Genomic DNA, 22,004 nt, shown 5'->3' on the forward strand with positions numbered 1-22,004 from the left:
AGAGAGAGAGAGAGAGAGAGAGAGAGAGAGAGAGAGAGAGAGAGAGAGAGAGAAAATAAATGTAAAATATTTGTTTTACTTTTAAAAGGCAGGAAAGAACTGAGGAAGAAACCTTATATCTACCTCTGTTCTCCACAGACAGGTACGTGCACACGACACACATATGCACTACTAACACACACACAATGCACGTATCTACTGTAACATGTACAAACACACATGCACACATAACACACACACTAATCATTATTTTAAGGGTTAGGCAAAAGAGATAAGAATATATGTATTCCAAAGTTTGAAGAAATTGATTGCACTGATAAACATTAGTGTTGGTGAACCAGCTGTTCGGTTTTGGTCGCTTTAAGTTCTTTGGGGTGGGAATTGTACCACCACCCTGGGCAGCATTTGTTGCTTCTTCAGCACTGTCCTTCCAACCTATCAAGCAGGCTGGCATTTTCCCTGCCCCCACCTTTCCTTTATAGGAAAAGAAAAACTTGAAATCTTTGTCGACAGACATCGTATGTTTCTCTTTCTACTCCTCTACTCTCTTCCTTCCTTCTTTGCTGATCGATGGCTACATTTCCAGTAAATGTGCACTTGATTCTCATTTTACTTGACCTTATAAGAAGCACCTGACCCCCTGGGGCTGGAGAGCTGGCTCAGTGGTTAAGAGCACTGACTGTTCTTCCCAAGTTCATGAGTTCAAATCCCAGCAACCACATGGTGGCTCACAACCATCCATAGTGAGATCTGACCTCCCTTCTGGTGCATCTGAAGACAGCAACAGTGTAACAGTGTGTACTTATATATAATAATAAAATAAATCTTTTAAAAAGGAAAAAGAGAAGGACCTGACCCACCCTTGTGAATGTGATGTCTTCACTTGGCTCCTCCCGTGACAGTGACACTGAATTCGAGGATTTCCTTTTTTTTTTTTTTTCTCCTTTATTGCTCAGTCCTCTCTCACCTCTCTTCTTTCTGTGAGAACCAGATTCTTAGGACTGAGCCTCTTTTCTTTCCCACTGACAATTACTTCCTTGTGGATCTCACCTAGTCAAAATATCTGATAAACGCACATATTTACCACCAGCCTGGAACTCTCTTTTGAAAACCAGACAAATGATATTCAAAGCTGAGTTTCTTATAGGTATAGGGGCTCATGCCTGTAATCCCAGCCAGTCTGAGACAGAAAAACTGTCACAGATCAAGGACAATCTGGACCACAGGGTGAAACCCTGTCAGAAAGGGGGGTGGGGAAAGTAAAGGGAAAAAGTCAAAACCATCTCTTTGATCAATCCAAGCCAATGGTATGCAAAGAACCTCTTAACAATTTGTCCATCTCTGCCCTTACCCTACCCACTTCAATGTATTCTCATCAGACACAGCTGCTCTGAAAACATAGGCCAATCATGTCACATCCTTGTTTGACACTCTTTCTACTCATGCTGGACATAGTCAAAACCCTTACAAACCTGCAAAGCTATACAGGGACTTCTGACCCTGTCTGCTTTGCTCTTTGCTCGTGACTCCCACCTCCCGAAAGACAGAAAGCATGGCTTTGCATTGGCTGTTCCCTGTTTCAGGCTGTGACGGTTATTCCCTTTTGTCAACTTGCCTATATCTGAAATGAACTACAGTCCAGGAATGGAGGGCACACCTGTGATCCAGATCTGGAAGACACAGGCTCCTGATCTGGATCTTGAAGCATAATGGCCATGAAAAGCTTAGGCCCAGGCGGCTCGATACATACCTTTAACTGCAGGAGACAAAGGCAAGCAGATCTCTGAGTTCAAGGCCAGCCTGGGACAAAGCAAAAGCCATGTAAAGAACAGCTTAGGTCCAGGCATGGTGGCACACACCTTTAATCTGGGCCGAACCTTCTGCTGGAGGCCTACATAAGGACAATGGAAGAAGAAAGGCTTCCTTCTTCTTCACCTGGTTGCACTTACTTGCCAGCACTTCTGTTTAAAAACCTGCTTCTTCAGGATTCTAGCTTATGCAGAAGATCAACTAAAACACCTAGCCTAGGCAATTACTAGACTCTTGGACTCCCCATTCACAGCTGCCCACTGTTGGGTTAGTTGAAGTGCAGCCTGTACGTCATTCCAATCATTCTCCTTAATATAGAGAGACATTCCATAAGTTCTGTGGCTCTGGAGAACCCTAAGATACAGGCCATTCAACATCTCCAACCAACCATGCTTTTCATAGCTCCTATTCTATTAACTTACAACAATACTGGCTTTTATTTTTCCCAAAAAAACTTTGTACCATCAATATCCATTTACACACACACACACACACCCCTGTTCTGTTGACCACTGAAAACCCAGCACCTAAAGCAATGCCTAGAACAGAAAAAGTCAGTAAATACTTGTTGAATGAAGTGTAGGAATAAAGGAAAGGTGACAGTAGTTTACAGAGCTGCATATAATCTATTACAGTATCTCCGGTAACATTTTAAAGTCACATTTGTAAATAGATCATTTTATATCAAACACATATTCAATCATTATATGAAAAACAAACCTCAAATGTGATCATTAAACTAACCTCATAAAATGTGACCCACTATAAAGAAGCAACTCTCCAAACTCAGATTCCCTAAACACTCTAAGGAAAGTGGCCAGGCCAAAGTAATGGACTTTGATTTCTTCAGTTGAAAGGGAAATTATGATTTACTGTACAGCACTTTATGTTTTAATGATGTATAAAATCTGGGTGTTACCCACTTTTGGTGAACTTCTGGACTCAAATGCAAAACAGAAAAAACACAACAAAAAAAACAGTATTCTTCTATAGTATATTCTAGTATACACAGTAAATGAACATAATAGATCATATTTTTGTGAGTCACTTTCCAGAAGTTAATAGTATCTTCTAGACAAAAGGGAAATAATTTCAGCACCCATTTAAGTGTAGAATTGAATTATTCTCAAAGGAGTCTATCTGTATTCAACAGAAATGATGAAAAGCAGAGAAAAGTCAAAGGTGATTTTAAAACAAAATGTAAAAGAATATGCTAATTCCTCTACCTTGATATTAATATCATAATACTAATTTGCATATGATAGGTTTGCTTTTGCTTATGGACTTATGTGCATAGCAGGAGCTCCCATTAATCACCATAAAGATGAATAGGCACTACATAAGACACCCTAGCTAATAGCAGCTATTGCTAACCAACATAGGAAGTCATGATTCTGGAAGGCCTGTGAAATTCTCTTCACTTGGAGATTACCAAGAACCATTTGTGTTTGCCCCCAAATTGGGATGATTGCTCTTACTACTTGTTGGAGCTATGTATTCAAATGCTAAATACTGGCCCCCAAGACCTGGTTGCAGTCCAGAGGAGCACTTTCTCATGTAAATCAAAAGATGTTATATAAACTCTGCTCACCAATCGGCTCTGACTGGTTCAATAAAAGTAGCTGACAGCCAATTAAGAGGGAGACTAGAGGTAGGCGGGGCTTCAGTTCCTGGGCTGGGGGTCACAGATAGAGACAGACAGACAGACAGACAGACAGAGACAGAGTCAGAGTCAGAGGAATACAGACATAGATTGGATGGACCAGGAACACATGGCTAAGAGAAGCATACCCTGAGGACAGCCTGAGTAAGACAACCTGGAAGCCCAACTGGGAAACAGCTATAGCATAGAAGAATAGATTAGGGGTAACTGTCTATTAATTATGCTAAAGCAAATTAAATAAATCAACAGGACTATGTCTCAATTATTGGGGGTTTGCCGGGCCATATTAAGAACTAATAGTCAACATATACTTTTTAAAAATCCTCAAAATAAAATATAGGCATAGTAAGAGTGGTTTCAACATAAATGCCAAACAAAATGCTTTTAAGGCAAGGAAGAAGAACGCCTACATGATTTCTGCTTCAGTTCCTACCCTGCCCTGAACAGGTCTTTCAATAATGGACTATGACTTGGAAGTTAAATCCCTCAACTACCCCCAAAAGAAGACATTATGCTAGGCCCAGTGGCACATGCCTATAATCTCAGCATGCAGGAGGTTAAGGCAGGAGGATTACCAAGAGTTTTTAAATATCTGGGTTACATGGTGAGCTGCAGGCCATAGATATTAAGCGATTATTAGATAATTTTATTTTGTTTTTAAATTGCCATTATTAAAAGGGAACAAAATGAAACACTAATATTTATAAAATATAAAATTCATGATAGAAATATGCCTATATATACTACCTAGGTTGAGAAAAGAAAATTACTATTATACTTATCACTCTCCTGCTAATCTTACTGACATATGGTTTTATAATTAAACCAAATTTCACTGACTTAAGTCAGTGCATAGATTCTGGTCTAATGTTTAAAAAATCTTGGCTTTAGTTTCCCTAAGACTATCAAGGTCTTTTACAGCTATAAGCTTTACTTGAGTTCCAGTTTTAGAATATCATATTACATCTTATTCAAGTTTTCCTTCTGGCCCAAAACAGGACCCAGCAACACAAGAGAATATCAGGTGGCATAAAAGCCTCCCCAGGAATGTAGGAAGCAATGTGTCAAGAATGTAAAGGTGGGGATGTAGATTAGCTCATAAAGTACTGGTCTCGCATGCACAAAGCCCTGGGTTTGATCCCTGGTACCTTGTAAAGGGGTGTAGTGTGCATGCTTACAATCCTAGCACAGGAGGGGGAAACAGTAAGTTCATTCTCAGCTACATAGGGAGTTCAAAGCCAGCTGACTCAAAATAAAAGGCAGGAACAAGAGGAGAAGAAGCTAAAATGAATGACTGAATAAATGAATGATGCATGCATGCAAGCCATTCCTCAGACCATTGTATCACACTGGCAAGCACGGCGCCATCTTTATCTACTTCCATCAGAAGGCTCTGCCAGGTGAGGACCTTCACAGCCAGGCTACTCCATCTCTTGTGTTCTAGATTATTGTTTGCAAGAAGAAACTTACAATGCAAGCCACAGTCCTGAAATTTGCAACTCACAAAAGCCCACACTGAGACCAAAAGTGAAAAGTTAGTAAGCCAGAAAGCTTTATGACCCTGTAAACTCTAGCCCAGGCTTGAACAAGGCTAAACATCAGGACACATTCACAGTCCATGTCTCCTTTGGAGGCTTTTTGTACTTACCTATTTAATTGTCAGTGATACCTGAATAAATCATTGAGCAAACATTTAATAAATGACTACAATGTGCCAAAGCATCACACAAAGCACTAAAATTTGTCTTCTGATTTCTACAGAGTATTTTACAGGCAGCTGCAGACAGATTCTATAGCAGTCAGTTTACCACTTAGCAGGTAAGTGACCTTAAGAAAGGCAACAATTAATGATGATGATGATGATGATGATGATGATGATGATGATGATGATGATGATGACAATAATCCTTCTACCCCTACATAAGTATAATTCGGGTCCAAAGGTCACATTCACTGCCCTCGTACAGCCTTTCCAGATAGTCCTAAGTCTTTCCCAACCAGTAAATTTAGTGAGGGATTCAATAATGTCATGTGAGGTACAGGCATGTTAAAATACCTTGCCCAGGGTGATACAATTATGTGACAGATTCAAGATGGGAATCACATTAATGTAGGCCTGCACCCAAACCACTTCATAGCACTGCCTCTTGCTGATATCGAATCTCCTTTATGAGGAAACAGTTTCCTCTTGGGGCTAGTCACTTAGCTAATTCTTCAGGAGATTCCAGCCAACCAACTGAAACAATCAAAGTGTAGAAATGGTGGTAAATGCCGTCTAGTCTGCTTCACATCATCATCTCTCTCCACTCTGTCCATGGAGTTCTGTGTGCCTACAGAACACCGCCACAAATTCAGCAATGGCAAGACAATCTAAACGCATCCCTGTGCACAGCAGCATAAGCAGGCATGGCATGTCAACATCTTGTGATCTCCCATCGAGAAGGAGGTTTTTCCCTAGAGAACACATCAAATAAAGAGAACTAAAGTCTACAGGCCACCACTAAGAAATCATGATTGTCACCGGGTTAGATCTGAGTTTTCAGGATTCTGATCTTTAGAAAGAGTTATACAGAATGCTCACAGAACATGGACGGCCCTTCCTAGTACCATTAAACCAGCATCTTCAGGTATTCCTAGAAATATAACACTGGGAGATTCCTGTGACAGGAGAGTATGGAAGACATGACTTAGATGATGAAAGAATAGCAAGTATAAAGACCAACCAGGCTTGACTAGGTGTGTTAAGTAGGTCTCTGTCCATTAAAAAGCACTACGTTCTTATACACAGAAGTCTCTAAAGAAATGGCTTAAACTTCTCCTTTCAGTAAACCTATGGATCTCAAAATCTTCAGAGCTCTGGAATCTTTCTACACAGCACAGACAAAGAGGAAATCTCTTACAGCCCTGGCTGGCATGAACTCTTTTATATCAACCAGGCAGGAGTTTGCGCTTGCCCATATCCCCCTGCCTCTCCCTTCAGCATGCCACTGCACCCAGCTCTGCCCTCTTTTCTACCAGAAAAAAATAAAAAGGGTAAAAAGATTAGTTACACAATCATTTTGCTTAATTTGTCTACTCATTTCAGCAAGTATGTAAACATACTGAACGGTGCATTGCTTAAGATAAGGAACCATTATTGCAAAGGACGAGAAGTGAAAATGAAAAGACAATTCAGAGAATGGTAGAAGGTGTTTGCAAAGCTCACATCACATAGGAGACATGAATACCTGAATGATTTTTCTCCAAAGAAGATGTAACAAGTGGCCACCATACATAAGAAAATAAATGTAGTATTATCAAATGTTATAGAAATGCAAATCAAAACCATAATGAAGCCTATAATTCCAGCATTTAAGCAAGAGGAGATCAATGTCAGTCTGAATATATAGGGAGTTCAATACCACTCTGAGCAAGCCTGAGAAGTTTCTCATGTTGTCATACATACTATACACAAAAGCAGTATTAGTACTGTGTGCATGACTGAGCAACAACCTGGAGCCTGTAAATGTAGCTATTTACTTCCTAGATCTATCACACAAAGTGTGCCGCAGTCTTATGAGTGAACTGTATCTCTAACCATGATATGAAGTCCTTTCATTTCTCTATAGGTGGTCATTCTCCTGGTGTCTTCAAGCACTTTGAGAACTGCTAGTTCTCTGAGACAGTTCTGGGTGCTTTCCAAGGAAGACTTCCACTGTTGTCACATCCACCACTGTCCACCTGGATCTCCATGGCTATGCTATATAGATTCATGGATACTTGAAGCAAAGGTATCAGCTATTCCTTACAGAAAAGGAAGAAGTCAACTAGTGTTTGATTATTTCCTTGAGCTCTCAAAACATGTCATCCATGTTTTAATTAAGCCAAACCAACAGACAGCTCTCAGGCAGACTAAACTCTAAAGTTTTCCCACTTACATGATTCTAGGTACAAAACATGTTCCTGTTTTTCTCCAAATAGCTCCCAGTGACATACATTTTTCCTCTCATTATTTTAAATGAATCTATCTACTTTCATTTTATTAAAATTTCATATCTCTCATATATATTCCCCACACTGGTGCTTATCAGACATGGTGGGGTAAGTGAGGACAATTTCCAAACTCTATCAATGCCTACTGCGTAAACACACCACCACAGCCGGAATGTCAAGCGGGATACATCAGCTCAAGTCAGACGGTGACATCCCTTAAAGCACTTTACCTGAATGCCATGCTGTGTAGCACAATAGCCATTAGCTACCTAGGACTTTATAAATTCACTGAAATAAATAAAATTTAAATTTCAGTTCTTGAGAATAACTATATTTCAGGTACTTGGTAGCCATACACAGATTCTGGCTACTGAACAGGGGAGGTCTGGGACATTATGAACAGGACAGAAAATTCTACTGAAGAATGCTGATGAAGAGGATAGAGTCCATGAATGTTCACAGGTGCTGAAGTTTTAGGAACAGCAAGGTCAGTATTTACCAATTGTAGAGTATGACTCTCTTAAGAACGACTCAAGGACTCTAGATGTTCCTTGAAGGTTCTTTTAGGTCAGCTTAGGTCAGTGGCAAAACCTGTTCACAGACTCCGTGAATAAATGAGTGGATGAATGAATGGTGTGTGCCTTAATTTCTGCCCTAATTTACGCAGAAGATATTAACGCCTGGAAAGGAATAGTGCCTTTTTTATTTGTTTTGTTTTCTCATGGAGATTTTATTAGAAGATGTAAGTGTCAGCAGGCCAGGCAAGGAGCTTATAGACCTTGCAGAGCCACCAGAAAGCAATCTGTAAATCTGTCCAAAAGGAACTGCATCCTTCGAGCAGAAAGCTCCAACCCAAGGAATAGTATGCCCTCCTCAAAGCTCTCTCTCACACACAGGGTTAGTCACGGGAGATGCCCTGAAAGATCAAACAGCCTGATGCTAATTTCATGGTAATTTTCTACTGCAAATTTGCTAGAAAGTAATACAATGGCAAAGTCAGCAAGCATCTAACTGCACACAGTCTGTGCCACTCTCACTCAGAGTCCCCTTTCCTCAGTGTTCTGTGACTCATTCTACCTTGCCCAGCAGCTTCTTGGAAAATAAAGTTTTCAAAACCCCGAATTCCAAAATGGCTAGCAGAAGTTCACATACGGAAAAGCAATCCCATTAATGCTTCACCAGTGACCTCCAGCAGGGCAAGTGAGGGAAGCTACAGCAGCTTTTTAACATATTCTGTTTCCCATGTGCACTGACCAACAGGCACAGGAAGAGGCAAGCTGCTTCACTTCTACAGTTTATCTTTACTTAGCAAAGGTCTGAGAACAGAAGGCTAGACAAGCAGGGAGCAGCTGTGGCCTGAGCTTATGAAAGCCCTCTGCTGGCTCCCTAGCCCCCTCTGATTGTTTCAGACACATTTTCAAAGTGCTCTGAGCTCCAGTTCCTGGGAAGCAATAACAAGGAAAAGCAGTCCTCTCTGTGTCAACACCACTGTGGCAGAAACATCCAGATACTTCTCTGAGGTAATATAATTAGAAATTAGAATAAATGAGGCTCATATTCAACTTCAAATTGTTAATCTGCTTCATCTTTTATTTTAATTATTTATGACTATAGAGAACTCTTTAATGTACTCTGGACAAGAAATTATACAATTTCTACCTCTTGAGCCAAGAAATACTATGGCTGCTGTTTAAGCCAATAGAATTGTTGATGGATTAGTCTGATAAATTAGTCACTGCCTTTTAGAGCCAAAAAACGTCAGTTTCTGCAGCACAAGAGTGCTAACTGTGAGGACACAGTTAAGGGATTAAGGGATTACTTGAGTTCGAATATTTGCTTCACAGCTTTATTAGCTGTGGGATCCTGAGCAACGAAATTTCTCAGGACTTCCAAAATAGAGATGATGACAGTACTGACTTCAGGGTGATCCACGTCGTAACTCAGTCAGCATTACCTGTGCCTGTGGCACCTCACTAGAAAGAATGCATTTTCTAAAAGTTAGGGCTTGAGATGAGACTAAAGGCAGGTCTACCTCTCAGACAACCTGCATGAAAAGAAATGTCTTCCAAACACACGGACTTGAGTCTGCTCCTAAAACCATGTACAAAATGTGCCAGACAAAAAAAAAAAAAAGAAAAAAGTCACCGGGTGTGATGGTGCACGCCTTTAATCACTCGGGAGGCAGAGGCAGGCAGATTTCTGAGTTCGAGGCCAGCCTGGTCTACAGAGTGAGTGAGTTCCAGGACAACCAAGGCTACACAGAGAAACCTTGTCTCGAAAAACCAAAAAAAAAAAAAAAACCCAAAAACTGTGCCAGACACAGTGGTACCCCATGTAATCCCATCCCTGGGGAAACCAAGACAGGAAGGCTCACTAACCAGCCAACCTAGAATAAATCAGCAAGCTCCCAACCAATGAGAGACGGCACCAAAAGAAGCAGCCCCTGATGTCCTCTGGCCTCTACATGCACGTGTGTACACATCCATGCACATACACAAACTCACAGCATGAAAACGAATAGCAGCCCTGACTCTCTCATGGAAGGGGAGAACGGGTAGCTCCCAGCTTCCTTACATCACAGCCATTGCCAAAAGGGAATTATCCACCACCTCTGTGCCCTGGAGTTTCAGCAAAGCCCTTGTCAGTTTGGCGACAGTAATTTGGACTCCAGTTTGTTGACATTCTGGGCACAGCAAAAAAAAACGTTCATTTGGTAGGGCAAACAAGCATTGCAAGGACATGTGCTATTTTTGTGTAAATAAGATAGCATGAGCAAAAGGCTCCTTATTAATGTTATGAGCTACACATTATTTTCCAACAAGGCACAGCGATTTGGGTTGTAGAATAACTAGTCAACCACACACTTCAAATTCTCATTACATACTCAGTCACTACAAATAGCAGAATTTGAGAACTAACAAACTGGAGAATTTCATCAGTATCTTAGTATGAAATCTAGAGAACTTCACTAGTACTCCCTAAAATGAATCAAGGTTAGTTTAATTCAGAACTCAAGAAGTGTGTCTGTAGGGATACCACTAAGCATTGGCATGGCATACGTCAGCCATGGGTCCAATATTTAGCACTATTTTAAAACTCAAAAAGAAAACCAAAGACCTCTATGCTTGGTCCTGGAAGAACATGGTGGAGAATGCTTGCAGCAAAACGTGATTTGGGCTAGACCAGACTTCTATAACCATATTTCACATACAGGCTTTGATTATACTGTTTCTTTCCCATTAGCCTAAAGCTCAATTTAGTCTGAATATGTTGCAGAAAACCTGAGAATGATCACCACGTATTACCCTTACCTTTTAATCCCACCCAAACTCCAAAATACCATCTTTTTCATAATTGCCAAGTGGTGTTATCTCCATATTCCTTAAAGAAAGCAGCCTTAAAGCCAAAGGGCATACACATCTTGATTTTCACAGCTTCACCTCTGAATGAAGACCCAGATTAACCCATTATAGCACTGGTGACTTCGTTTATGAATAATGAATGGCAAATCACTCCAGAACATCTACAGGGAATTGTAAATACCCTAAGCAAGGCTGGAAAAGCATTTATTAGGAGAGAGTAGAAAGTGTATTTGTTCTCTCTCAGCAGGGAACATCCTCTCTCCCACATCTTTTTTTTTTTTTTTTTTTTTAAAGCTAACCAACTCAAGCCTATGAGGACCACGGCTTCTTTTGGGACTTCCAAGTCTGTAAGCCAGACTCCCTGCTTCCTCAAGATCCTCCTTAGAATCTACTCAGAGTCTCTCCTAACAAAAAGCAGGCGCCTAGAAAGCACAGATCCAGTCTTACTCGCTGGCCAAGGAGCTTGGCAATGTACACCCTTTATACATACTCGACTGCAGATAATGAATTGCAGAATGTATTGCCAAAATCCCACTCACACTGATTTTCCAAATCTATCCTCCTCCCTATACCTGCACCTGGACCCCCTCAAAAAAAAAAAAAAAAAATCCTCTGGGGCGGAAATCCTGGATCCCACTGTCCAGAGAGCCAGAGTCTGGAAAATGAAATCTTCCGCTGGTGGGTGTTTAACATCCCTCTACATCTAGGGCAACGGCAAAAGTGAGCACTACTTAGGAGACTGACAGCACTGTAAACTCAGCCTCTAACCTGTGTTAGCCTGCTTTACACAAATTGTTTTTTCATAACATCAATTGTCAAGCTATCTATGAAAAAGTTAAATTCATGTAAAAATGAATCATTTAAATGTCTTTAAAAGATAGAAGAAATGTTACACAGAATAATCTCCCCCTGTCTGTTTGTTTTCTCCGTGCAAGGGATTTCTTTTTTTTCTTTCTGACAGAGAAACCTGATAGTCACTCAATCTGAAAGCTGGCTTGGCAGATTAACGCGGGCACCTTAGGTCCTCTTTAACGCCTGCTGTCTTTAGATCATTAGGCAAGACGGGGCGTTCAGGACTCCCCTCCCCAGATGAGGTTTACAAAGCAGAGGGAGTGAATGAAAATCCCGCAACCTTAACAACAAAAAGTTCGCCCTCTTGGGTTCGCCCCAACAAGCACAAAGAAAGAAAACAGCTGGGGAAAGAAAAAGAAAAAAAAAATAAGTTATCAGAGCACAAAGTGAAGTGGCCCGGGGATCCTGATGGGGCAGAGCAAACGACGAGGCAAAAGAAACCCCGGCTCAGGTACGGACGCCTGACACACTCCACACACCCTCTCCCTAGCCCCGGCTCGGATGGGGAGCTCACCGCGGCGTTTCTCCCTTCCATCTTCCATCGCCCGCGCGGGGCTCGGGGCCGCGGGGGGATGCGGGCGAGCCGGGCTGCGGCGCGGAGAACCGGGCTGGGCGCGCGAGTGCGGGCGGCTCTTTGTTGCGCGCCCCGGGACGGCCGGCGGCGGCGGCGGCGGAGGCAGCGGAGGCAGCGCGCACCCTGGCGTTAGCGGCGGAGCCCGTGGCGGGCACCCGGGCCGGCCCCCGGCAACGTCAAGGCGAAGGCGGCGGGGGCGGCGCCCGGCGCGGAGGCGGAGGCGGAGGCGGCGGCGGCTGAGGCTCGGCGGAGCGGCGTCCTGCAGCCTCTGCTGCCTGTTGCTTTGTCTCCTTCCGCAACCCCCCTCCCCCGAGAAAAGTGAGAGGCGCGCTGTCGGGCGTTTCCTCCCCGGGCGCCGCGCGCAGGCCGTCCCACCTGAGCCCGAGCGCGCGCCAACGGGGACGCTCGGGCCACAGGCCTCCCCCAGAGCCCTCAGTCGCTGGACACTGAGAGGGGTTCAGGGACACCTGCCCCACCCCGAGGCTCTAGTCCCTGAGACCGACTTTAAAGGCCCATTTCTCAAGGAAGTTCCTCTCACCCCTGGGACAGGCTCTCTGGTCCCCATTGCAACCCCTGTCACTGGGACTATCCTGCATTGAAATGTCACTTCACTAAGTCTCCCCCCTATCCCCTGCCCTGTTTGATCCTTGCCGCAGAAACCAGGGCTGGAATCCACTCCTTTTCAGAGTTTAGGATACAGTCTGTGAGCTATGGACAGATGTAGGAGTTGGTGGCCAATGTTCCAGGTAAAAGCTTGGAGGTAGTGGCCGAGTCCCAACTAGCAACTTTTATTTTGTGCTGATTCTTATTCATGGTTCTCTGTTACTACAACGGTCAGACTGGAGATCCGAGGAGCCAGGACTAGCTTATCCAGTCTAAAGAAGACCTAGTCCAAGTAAAGTGGGTTCCACATCAAGTTCTTGCCAGAGCCACACACCTCAAGGCAAAAGCTCGCCTGGGCAGTTGTATGGCCGGCCTGTGATTCTCATGCAGCTCTATTGTCTTACCCATGTGGCCAATAGAAGATGACCGGAGGGAGGTGACTAACATGACCAAGTTTAGAATTGGGAGTTAGAGGTCAGATTTCCCCGTGACACAAGGGTCAGTGTGACCCATAGGTCAGTGTGGGCCATCCCTTCAGTTTAACGGCTATCTGGACACGGAAGCAGGAAAGCTGTGTGAATCACCTACTTTTCTTGACTGACCCATCTCTGGCTGTCAATGTCAACCTCCAGTACCCACCAAAGGAACAGAATGAGAAAGGATACGGGGAAATAAAGTCATTCCAATGTCTGAAAGCTAACTGCTATCCAGGTTTCCCACCAGCAGGAAGGTCAGGTTTATGGATTGTCAAGCATCCCAGTTAATGGGCTGTTTCTAACCTGTGGATCTTCCCTTCATCCTTACATAAAAAGACCTCTCAGAGATAGTTCCTCTGGCCCTGTTCTAAATTCCTACCTCCTTGATTCTCCCAGCCTGTGCATTGTGTTGACAAGAAGCATAAGTAAGAATTGATACAAAATGCAGTTGCTACCCTGAGAGTTGGCCCCTGATGTTGTGGCTTTTACCAGGAAAAATCACCCATAATTCATCAATTCAGACAGAACTTCATATAAGCTGGAAGGTGAAAGGCTTAACTTACACTAGCCTATTAATTCAGGGACCTGAAACTAGTGCCCAGAAAACCCAGGAACCCAATTCAAAGGATCACTATCGTGCTCAAGTTCAGTGTCGAGGCCTGAGACTTCACCTCTGTAACCAGGAAACAGGGCTATCTGGGGAGTTCTCCGCTACAGACTATTCACTTAATGCAAGGGATGCCCTGATTCCAACCCACAGCATCCCCATATTACCCCACAGAAGGGAGAACCAGCTAAGCAACAGTGACCCCCCAAAAGCACGGGTTAGTGTATGCTTACCCAATACAGTATTCTTCCCTTAACTTGAGCCATGAGCCAAGTTATTACATGTGGTATGGAAGGAAAGCGAAAACCTATTGCAAGGTAGACTACACACATGAAGGGCTAGAAGACAAAAGGAGAAATGGAAAGGGTGAGATTCTGCTGTGTAGTCTTGATATATAGATATCTAAATCTGAAGAGCCCAAATTCTGGAATATACATTCTTGCTACTGAGGTGATTAATTATTTAGAATGAAAAAAACAAAACAAAACAAAATAAAATCAATACAAATTTCCAAAAATTGATACAACTAAATGACTTGTTTGTTGTTTTTTGGGGGGTGTTTGTTTGTTTATGAGACAGAGTCTCACTGTGTAGTTCTGGCTGGTCTGGAACTCACTGTGTATGTAGACCAGGCCTACCCACCTCTGTCTCTCAAGTGCTGATGCAACCATCTGCCTACAGACTCTTGATTACCATTGTGAAATGATTTCTTAATAGCTTCATTGAGACCTAATTTATATGCCCCCAAAACTGACCCAATTAAAACTCACAATTCAGTAATTTTCAGTTTATTAGCAGAAAAATACAAACATCACCAGAGTTAATTTTAGAATATTTTATCATCCACAAAGAAATCATGCTTTCTACACCTACGTTATTATCATTTATTCTATTCTTAAGGGAATTCTCTCTGCAAAACCATTAGAATAATATATGTTCATATGGTATGATGTCAGATTTTGGAAAACCTATCAAGTTTCTTTCACAGGACAGTTTTCATATGCAGTGCTTAGTGGTAATGTTCAGTTTTAATGAGAATGAAGGAAACTGTCTCGGAGTATGCAAATATTCTACTTGGGTGATGTCATATTAATCAAAACATCAAATTTTATACTTAAAAGCTATTCACTACTCTGGATATAAATTTAACCTCATATATATCCAATGACATATTCTAATTAGAATTCAGTTAGAATTAGAGGGTAGCAAGCTAAGACGTTCTTCCTTGAGCCAAGTAAGTCTGAATACTTAGCATGTAAATGCCCAAGTCCACAGATATTTTCTCTCTCCGAGAGTCACAAGGTGAAAGCCAGGGCAACTCACTGTTAGGTACAGAAAGAAATGCAGAGCAAAACCTAAATGTGAGAAGCTGCATGCAACATATGAACCCTAGCATTTAGGCACAACTCGTTGCCTTATTTTTCTTTTCCCTGTTACAGGTTTTGACAACTCATAAGTGTGAATCATTTTGTTTTAAATGTGTAACACATTTAAACAAACAAACAAACAAAAAAATGCCCACCGTGGTCTACAGTTCAGTCTTTGTTTTTATTTGTTTGTTATTTTGGATTATTTTACAACCCAAGAAGACTCTTAGACAATACATTTAAAGAAAGAGGAGTTTGTTGCTAAGTACATACAGTATTTGTTTACAGAATCAGAAGCCTTCAGCATATGCTTCAGTGTATAGGTGGGATACTTGGTGAACCACACACCAGCTACATACAAACAATTCACAGAGGAGGGGATTGCCTGTGTTATTTCTACCTCCTGCCCCTGTCCACAATGGTGCATCAACAAATAATTGTTGACATGAAGTTTTTCACTACCCAAGGGAGAACCACTCAACTGTAGTGAGAATTTGGGCTTCTTTAAAAAAACACTGAAATATTATAAGAATATGGTTTTTGGTTTGTTTGTTTTTGTTTTGTTTTGTTTTTTAACTCAGGTGTGGGGATATGGGACTGCTTCACGGCGGCAAACACAGGACCACGATTTTGTCAAATACACATTTGGAATTTTCAGAGGGTATATAAATGCTAGGTCCCCAAGAGGTGGGTGGGTTGGGGGATGTTGGTTGTTTGCTGTAGGTCACAGAGGACGTGGGAGGGGGAGGTAAAGAAGAGGAGGAGGAAAAAGGAGAAGGAGAAGGAGAAGGAGAAGGAGAAGGAGAAGGAGAAGGAGAAGGAGAAGGAGAAGGAGAAGGAGAAGGAGAAGGAGNGAGAAGGAGAAGGAGAAGGAGAAGGAGAAGGAGAAGGAGAAGGAGAAGGAGAAGGAGAAGGAGAAGGAGAAGGAGAAGGAGAAGGAGAAGGAGAAGGAAGGAGAAAAAAATAATTAGATATCCTGAGGGTGAGACCAACTTGCCCCAAGGAACTCAATGGCCCTAATCAGTAGGAAGGACTCTAACAATAATATTGACCCCTTTCCCCTCTATCTTTTTCCCCTCTCCTATCTAGTGTTAGAGGTTGAAAAGGTAGGAAAAGGTGGGAGTGAATGGGAGAAGGAAGAACTTTGAACGTAGCAAAAGCAAGCTACATTCAACATTGCCTAAAATTGTGTTGTGCTTGAACTTCAAGAGCTCAAGATGATACTGAGAAGATATGTCTGAGCAAAATTCACCACGAATCTGCTGGGTGTGATCCAGTGAGAGCAGGATGGTCAAGAGCAGTGAGAACTAGGAAACAAAGCTCCAAAATGTGGCTAGTGTGCTCGGGTGAATCAAAATGTGGCTAGTGTGCTCGGGTGAATCAAAATGTGGCTAGTGTGCTCGGGTGAATCAAAATGTGGTTACTGTGCTCGGGTGAAGAGTCGGAGATGTGGGAAACAGTAGATACTCCCTGACTTGTAGGATTCAAAAATGTCAAATCAGAGGGTGCTCTGAAGTGACAAAAATACTCAACTCACCTTTCCCTATGACCCAAATAATATAGGCTAAGTGTGGTATCAAAAACAGTATTAATGTGCATGGTCTTTGGTTAAGGCATGGTCTGGCTATATACTCAAACGTGTGATTCTCTTGCTTCTGCCTGTGAGTATACGATTACAGGTGTGCACTAACATGTCTAGCCTTCACTTATGTTTATTATTACTTATATGGGTCACTATTATTCCACCCATTGGTGTGATATTTATTAAACATGTGTTATGAGCTAGACGCACTTAACAGACTATAGCAATACACAAAATATCTCTTCTCTCAAGGAGCTTACAGTCTAAGGAACTTGAGGAAAGAGAAAATAAGTTAAGTAAGTACATATATGGGATGCTACATAAAACTGTCTTTGGAAGAAAATGAAACACATAAGAAGGAGAAGGAGTTTGGGGTCTGAGATAGTGAGTAGGTAATACAAAGAGTTTTCAGGGAAGATTTCACTGAGAGGGTAAAAATTGAATAAGGACCTCAAGCAGGTGAGGTATAAAAGCCATGCCAGTGTGTGATAACTAAATGTGCTGAACTCCTGAGGTCCTCCTCAGGACTGTATGAGGTCCTCCTCAGGACTGTGTGAGGCACTTCTTAGGACTGTGTGAGATCACCCTCAGGACTGTGTGAGGTCCTCCTCAGGACTGTGTGTGCTCAGCACAGCAGACCTAAACTCCTGAGATCCTCCTCAGGACTGTGTGAGATCCTCCTCAGGACTGTGTGAGGTCCGCCTCAGGACTGTGTGTGCTCAGCACAGCAGACCTAAACTCCTGAGATCCTCCTCAGGACTGTGTGAGATCCTCCTCAGGACTGTGTGAGGTCCTCCTCAGGACTGTNTCCTCCTCAGGACTGTGTGAGATCCTCCTCAGGACTGTGTGAGGTCCTCCTCAGGACTGTATGAGGTCCTCCTCCTCAGGACTGTGTGTGCTCAGCACAGCAGACCTAGGGCTAAGTGAGAAAGGAGGAGCAGGTAAGGCAGGAGGGAACTTACAGGCTGCTGTAAGGGTCTAGGCTTTTAAACTTCGCCTGGAAGATGTCATGCAAAGGAACAGTGTAATCTGATCTCTTCTCCTTGTCTCTTCGGATCTCCCTGTGGGGTGTGTTGGAAGGCGTGAGGTGAATTAGGAAGCTATTGAAACAATCCAAGTAAAATGTAGTGCTGACTTAGGTCGGGGTGGGAACAAAAGAACTCATTGAAAAAGTTCTCAGCATGTGGCCATATGGTTTAAGGTGGTCTTATCTGAAAGACTGGTTCTCAGCAGTCATATGTCACTGGGGAATAAGATAAAGGTCTATCTACAGTTGGCGCTCTCTCTTCACCCACTGTGAATACTGGTCAGTCACTTCTCCTCCTCTGTGATGCCCAATTCAATAGCTACGTGTGGTCAATTAAATTCCAATCAATTTTAAGAAAATTATGTTTAAAAATTCAGGTTCTCTGCCTCTAAAGCATATTTCCCACACGCTATCGCCACAGATAGTTGATGGCTACACTATTTAGACAGAGAGGACCTGGACCATTTTTGTCAATCCAGTCTGTAGACGCCTCACAGAGTGCTGGGCTCAGAGAAAGGCAATAAATAAATGATGCTGCCTTTTTCCCAGACTGTACAGATTCTTAGTACAGTACAGTCTCCTCCAGCTGCTTCCCTTACTTTTCTTTAACTTGATAATCATGATACATAAATAATACAAACTCAGTGGATGGGGTACTTTAAAGTTGTAAACAAAAATTCTCTTCTTGATTATTAATGTGTGATACAATAAACACCTGGACAATGCAGGTTCCTAGTCAGCCAGAAAGTCAGGACAGCCTGTGATCCCAGCACTTAGAGTTAGAGGTAGGAAGATCAGGAGTTCAAAGCTAAAGAAGAATGTCTCAAAGCAAGCAAAGGAAATGATAAATGACTCCTACACTATATCAAGTTGCTAAGCTGTTTGTTAAGCTTGGTGTGTTCAATGTATTTTTTATGTTACTTAGCATTTTCTTGTTATTGTTAAAACAGAATCTCACTATTATCCAGACTGACCTGTAATTCATAGACACAGTGATCCTCCTGCCTTAGAGTCCCCAATAACTGTGACTATAGGCATACACCACTATATCCAGCTGAGTTAGGCTAGTCTTAGCTTAGGACTGGCCTCTAGGGATGTAACTCCGTAAATTGAGGCCTATCTGTACTATGTGCCAACCTTAAAAACAAAAACCAAGGGCTGGCCAGGCGTGGTGACGCACGCCTTTAATCCCAGCACTTGGGAGGCAGAGGCAGGCAGATTTTTGAGTTCGAGGCCAGCCTGGTCTACAGAGTGTGTTCCAGGACAGCCAGGGCTACACAGAGAAACCCTGTCTAGAAAAAAAAAGGGGGGGGGGCTGGAGAGATGGCTCAGCTGTTAAAGGCTAGGCTCTCAACCAAAAACAAAAACCAAGTATTAACATGAGTGCACATTTACATTTTTCTTTTTTACCTGTATCCTCCAACTCGACCAGAAATTGTTACACCATGAAACAATTCCTGACAACGTTTGAGAAAAAAGTCCCTGTTTCCCTCCAGCCACAAAACGCTTTTCCAGAATGACTCAATGAATGAAGAGCCATGGTTCCAAGAATAATCTTGGTGTGTAAGGGGGATTCCGTAGAAAAACAGATCCTTACTAAAAATCAATATTTTACTTTAAATTTGTTCCCAAGGTAGAAATGAATTATGGAAATTACCTATTCAGTTGGTATTTAAATTATAAAAGTTCCTTGGAATGTCTCCAAGTAGATGGCACAGCAGAGCAGAGCAACTGCTCTGTAGTCAATGACAAGAGAAGGCAGCGAGGGCTGCGTCAGGGAGGCCCCAGTTCACTTTCAGAATGACCATCATATTTGGTCTTTGTCCTGGTTCCTAGCAGAAAGCTCTTAACATCTCTGGGGATTCCTGAGTGAAAGGAACCCCTTTCATGCCACCTAAGCTAATGCTGATGAAGGGGATTAAAGGTGGGTGCTCTAGACCACTTCAGGGTGAGAATGGTCCTCAAAAAGCCCTGGAACCTTCAGCCCAAACCCCCACTGACCTTGAGGAAAGGGAAAAAGAATTCGAGATTGGTATTAGTAAAAACTCTTAAAGTAGGGGAAAGCAATACATGGCAAACCACACACACACTCACACACACACACACACACAGGCATCCTTTTTTTTTTTTAATTTAAAAAAGGATGCAGCTTCTTGGACAGGACTGTAGCCCCCAGCATATACCTAGCTTGGCCTTCATGCGCACTGGAGGGAGTGGAGCAGGTGTGGTTCCTAACTCTGTTACCTTTCTATAGATTCCATTCCCCTAACTGAGCCACCCTGTCTGGGTTCAGTGGGAGAGGATTGGCCTAGTCCTGCAGTGATGATGTGCCAGGGTGGATTGGTAACCAGGGGGCACCTCCTCCTTCTGAGAGAAGAAATGAAAGGGAGAGGAGGCAGTGGAGGTGCTGCAAAATGACTCAGCAGTTTCAGCACTTGTTCTTTTCCCAGAAGACCTGGGTTCAATTTCCAGTACCTGCACAGTAGCTCACAACCATCAGTATCCAGTTCCCAGCGATCAAATGCCCTTTTTTGGCCTCCAAGCCCATGTCAATACATATACATGTAGGCAAAACATCTTTTTTCAAAATACAAAAATAAATAAATAAGTAAATAACTAAATAAATAAAACTTCTGAGGGAAGACACTTGTTTAATCTGAGATTTAAATACATTGTATATTAGGAGGCTGTAGAAAGCCCGAGGACCACATCACAAAACCAGACTAAATATAGTTTTTCAGAAGGCAGAAAGTGTGTGTAGGTCTAATGGGAATTGTGGCAGTGGCACAGGGAACGGTCTCCTCAGGAGACATACAAATACTCAACAAGTCAAAATCAAGACTACCTCCTGCTACAGAGCTGTTGTCATGGGAACCTAGGACCTACTCAGAGTCAACCTTCAATCATTGACCAATTAGAACTGTTGTATTCTAACCCCTGTTTTGCGCTTTAGAGACAACCTACAACAACAACACCACCCTAGAAGCTTCTGTGTGAACAGTCATAGCTTACTGTGTCATGATAGACCTTTGCTATGCTGCCGGCCCACTGCTCCTTTGCAGGGTACCCAATAAAGATATCTTTACTAAGAGAGAAAACTGACTACACAGGGCTATGGAATGTTTACGGGAGGGAATAAAAATAAATATGATGATTGGAGTGACAAATAACTCTCTATATTTTTTTAAGCACAACAGACAATACACAAAAGGGGTGAGTTTTACATTTTGAGTAGTGAAATGACTGCCAAGGGGCATGGGCTATTAGCGACATCTATGCGTGAATACTTTCCCCATCCGCAACGATGACCCACCACAAAAAACTCATATCATTTATTTTTCTTTACATTTTTTTCCCAGCACTGAGCATTTTGCCTAGAACATAGAACATAGGAGAATATTCACCAAGTGACTGTGAACAATGAATGAACTCTCTCTCCTTATTTTGGATGACACAATATTTGTTTAAGAACTCCTTCGGTTGCAGTAACTCGAAAGAGATATAGTTTGGTGACTACTGTCAACAGAGTATGTATATGTTTAGACATGTGTTTTTGTAGGTGTGCATATGTGTGTATGTATACATATATAATATATAGTTATATAATATATAATATATAGTTATATAATATATGCATATGTGTAGGTATGTATATCTATTTTTAGAAGAAAATGAGTTTCTAATTAAATATACTTACAAAAAAAACTGCATGTCTAGAACACATTACAGGTGATTTTTATAAAAATTTAGGAAAAATACTAATTCCTCAAGAACACATTTTACAAACAAACTGAAAAAATTTCTCAATTTATTTTGTAAGGTCAGCACTTCTTTGGTACCCAAACCAGATAAATACAACAAAGAAAAGAAACTGTAGACCAGTGTCTATCACCAAACTTGATGTAGTGAAGATAACTAGCAAAGTAAATGCAGCAACATATAAAATAAGTAATTATCACGATGTTCATGTACCCTCTTAGATAAAACACCTACATCTTGAAGTCTAAACCAACATGAGTGAATTTAGAAACAGAGTCATTAAGGGGTTAAGATTAAATGGAGTTATAAGAGTGGATTGTAAATCTCATAAGACTTATGTCCTCATAAAAA

General features: G+C 42.2%; 1 protein-coding gene across 4 annotated transcripts in view; it reads right to left on the reverse strand.

Annotated features, from left to right (window-relative positions):
- Psd3 (pleckstrin and Sec7 domain containing 3) overlaps positions 1-22,004 on the reverse strand; it is a 522,390-nt gene that overhangs the window by 351,747 nt on the left and 148,639 nt on the right. Inside the window, exon 1 of one of the 4 annotated variants that reach the window (XM_029532007.1) lies at positions 12,173-12,309. The exons of the other annotated variants lie outside the window; for them this stretch is intronic. Coding sequence (XP_029387867.1) covers positions 12,173-12,193 — 21 coding nt within the window. The 5' untranslated portion in view covers positions 12,194-12,309. Of the gene's footprint in view, positions 1-12,172; positions 12,310-22,004 lie in introns of those variants that run through there. 4 annotated transcript variants of the gene reach the window in all.

The sequence above is a fragment of the Mus pahari genome, chromosome 19 (assembly GCF_900095145.1).
Source record: "Mus pahari chromosome 19, PAHARI_EIJ_v1.1, whole genome shotgun sequence".
Taxonomy (NCBI): domain Eukaryota; kingdom Metazoa; phylum Chordata; class Mammalia; order Rodentia; family Muridae; genus Mus; species Mus pahari.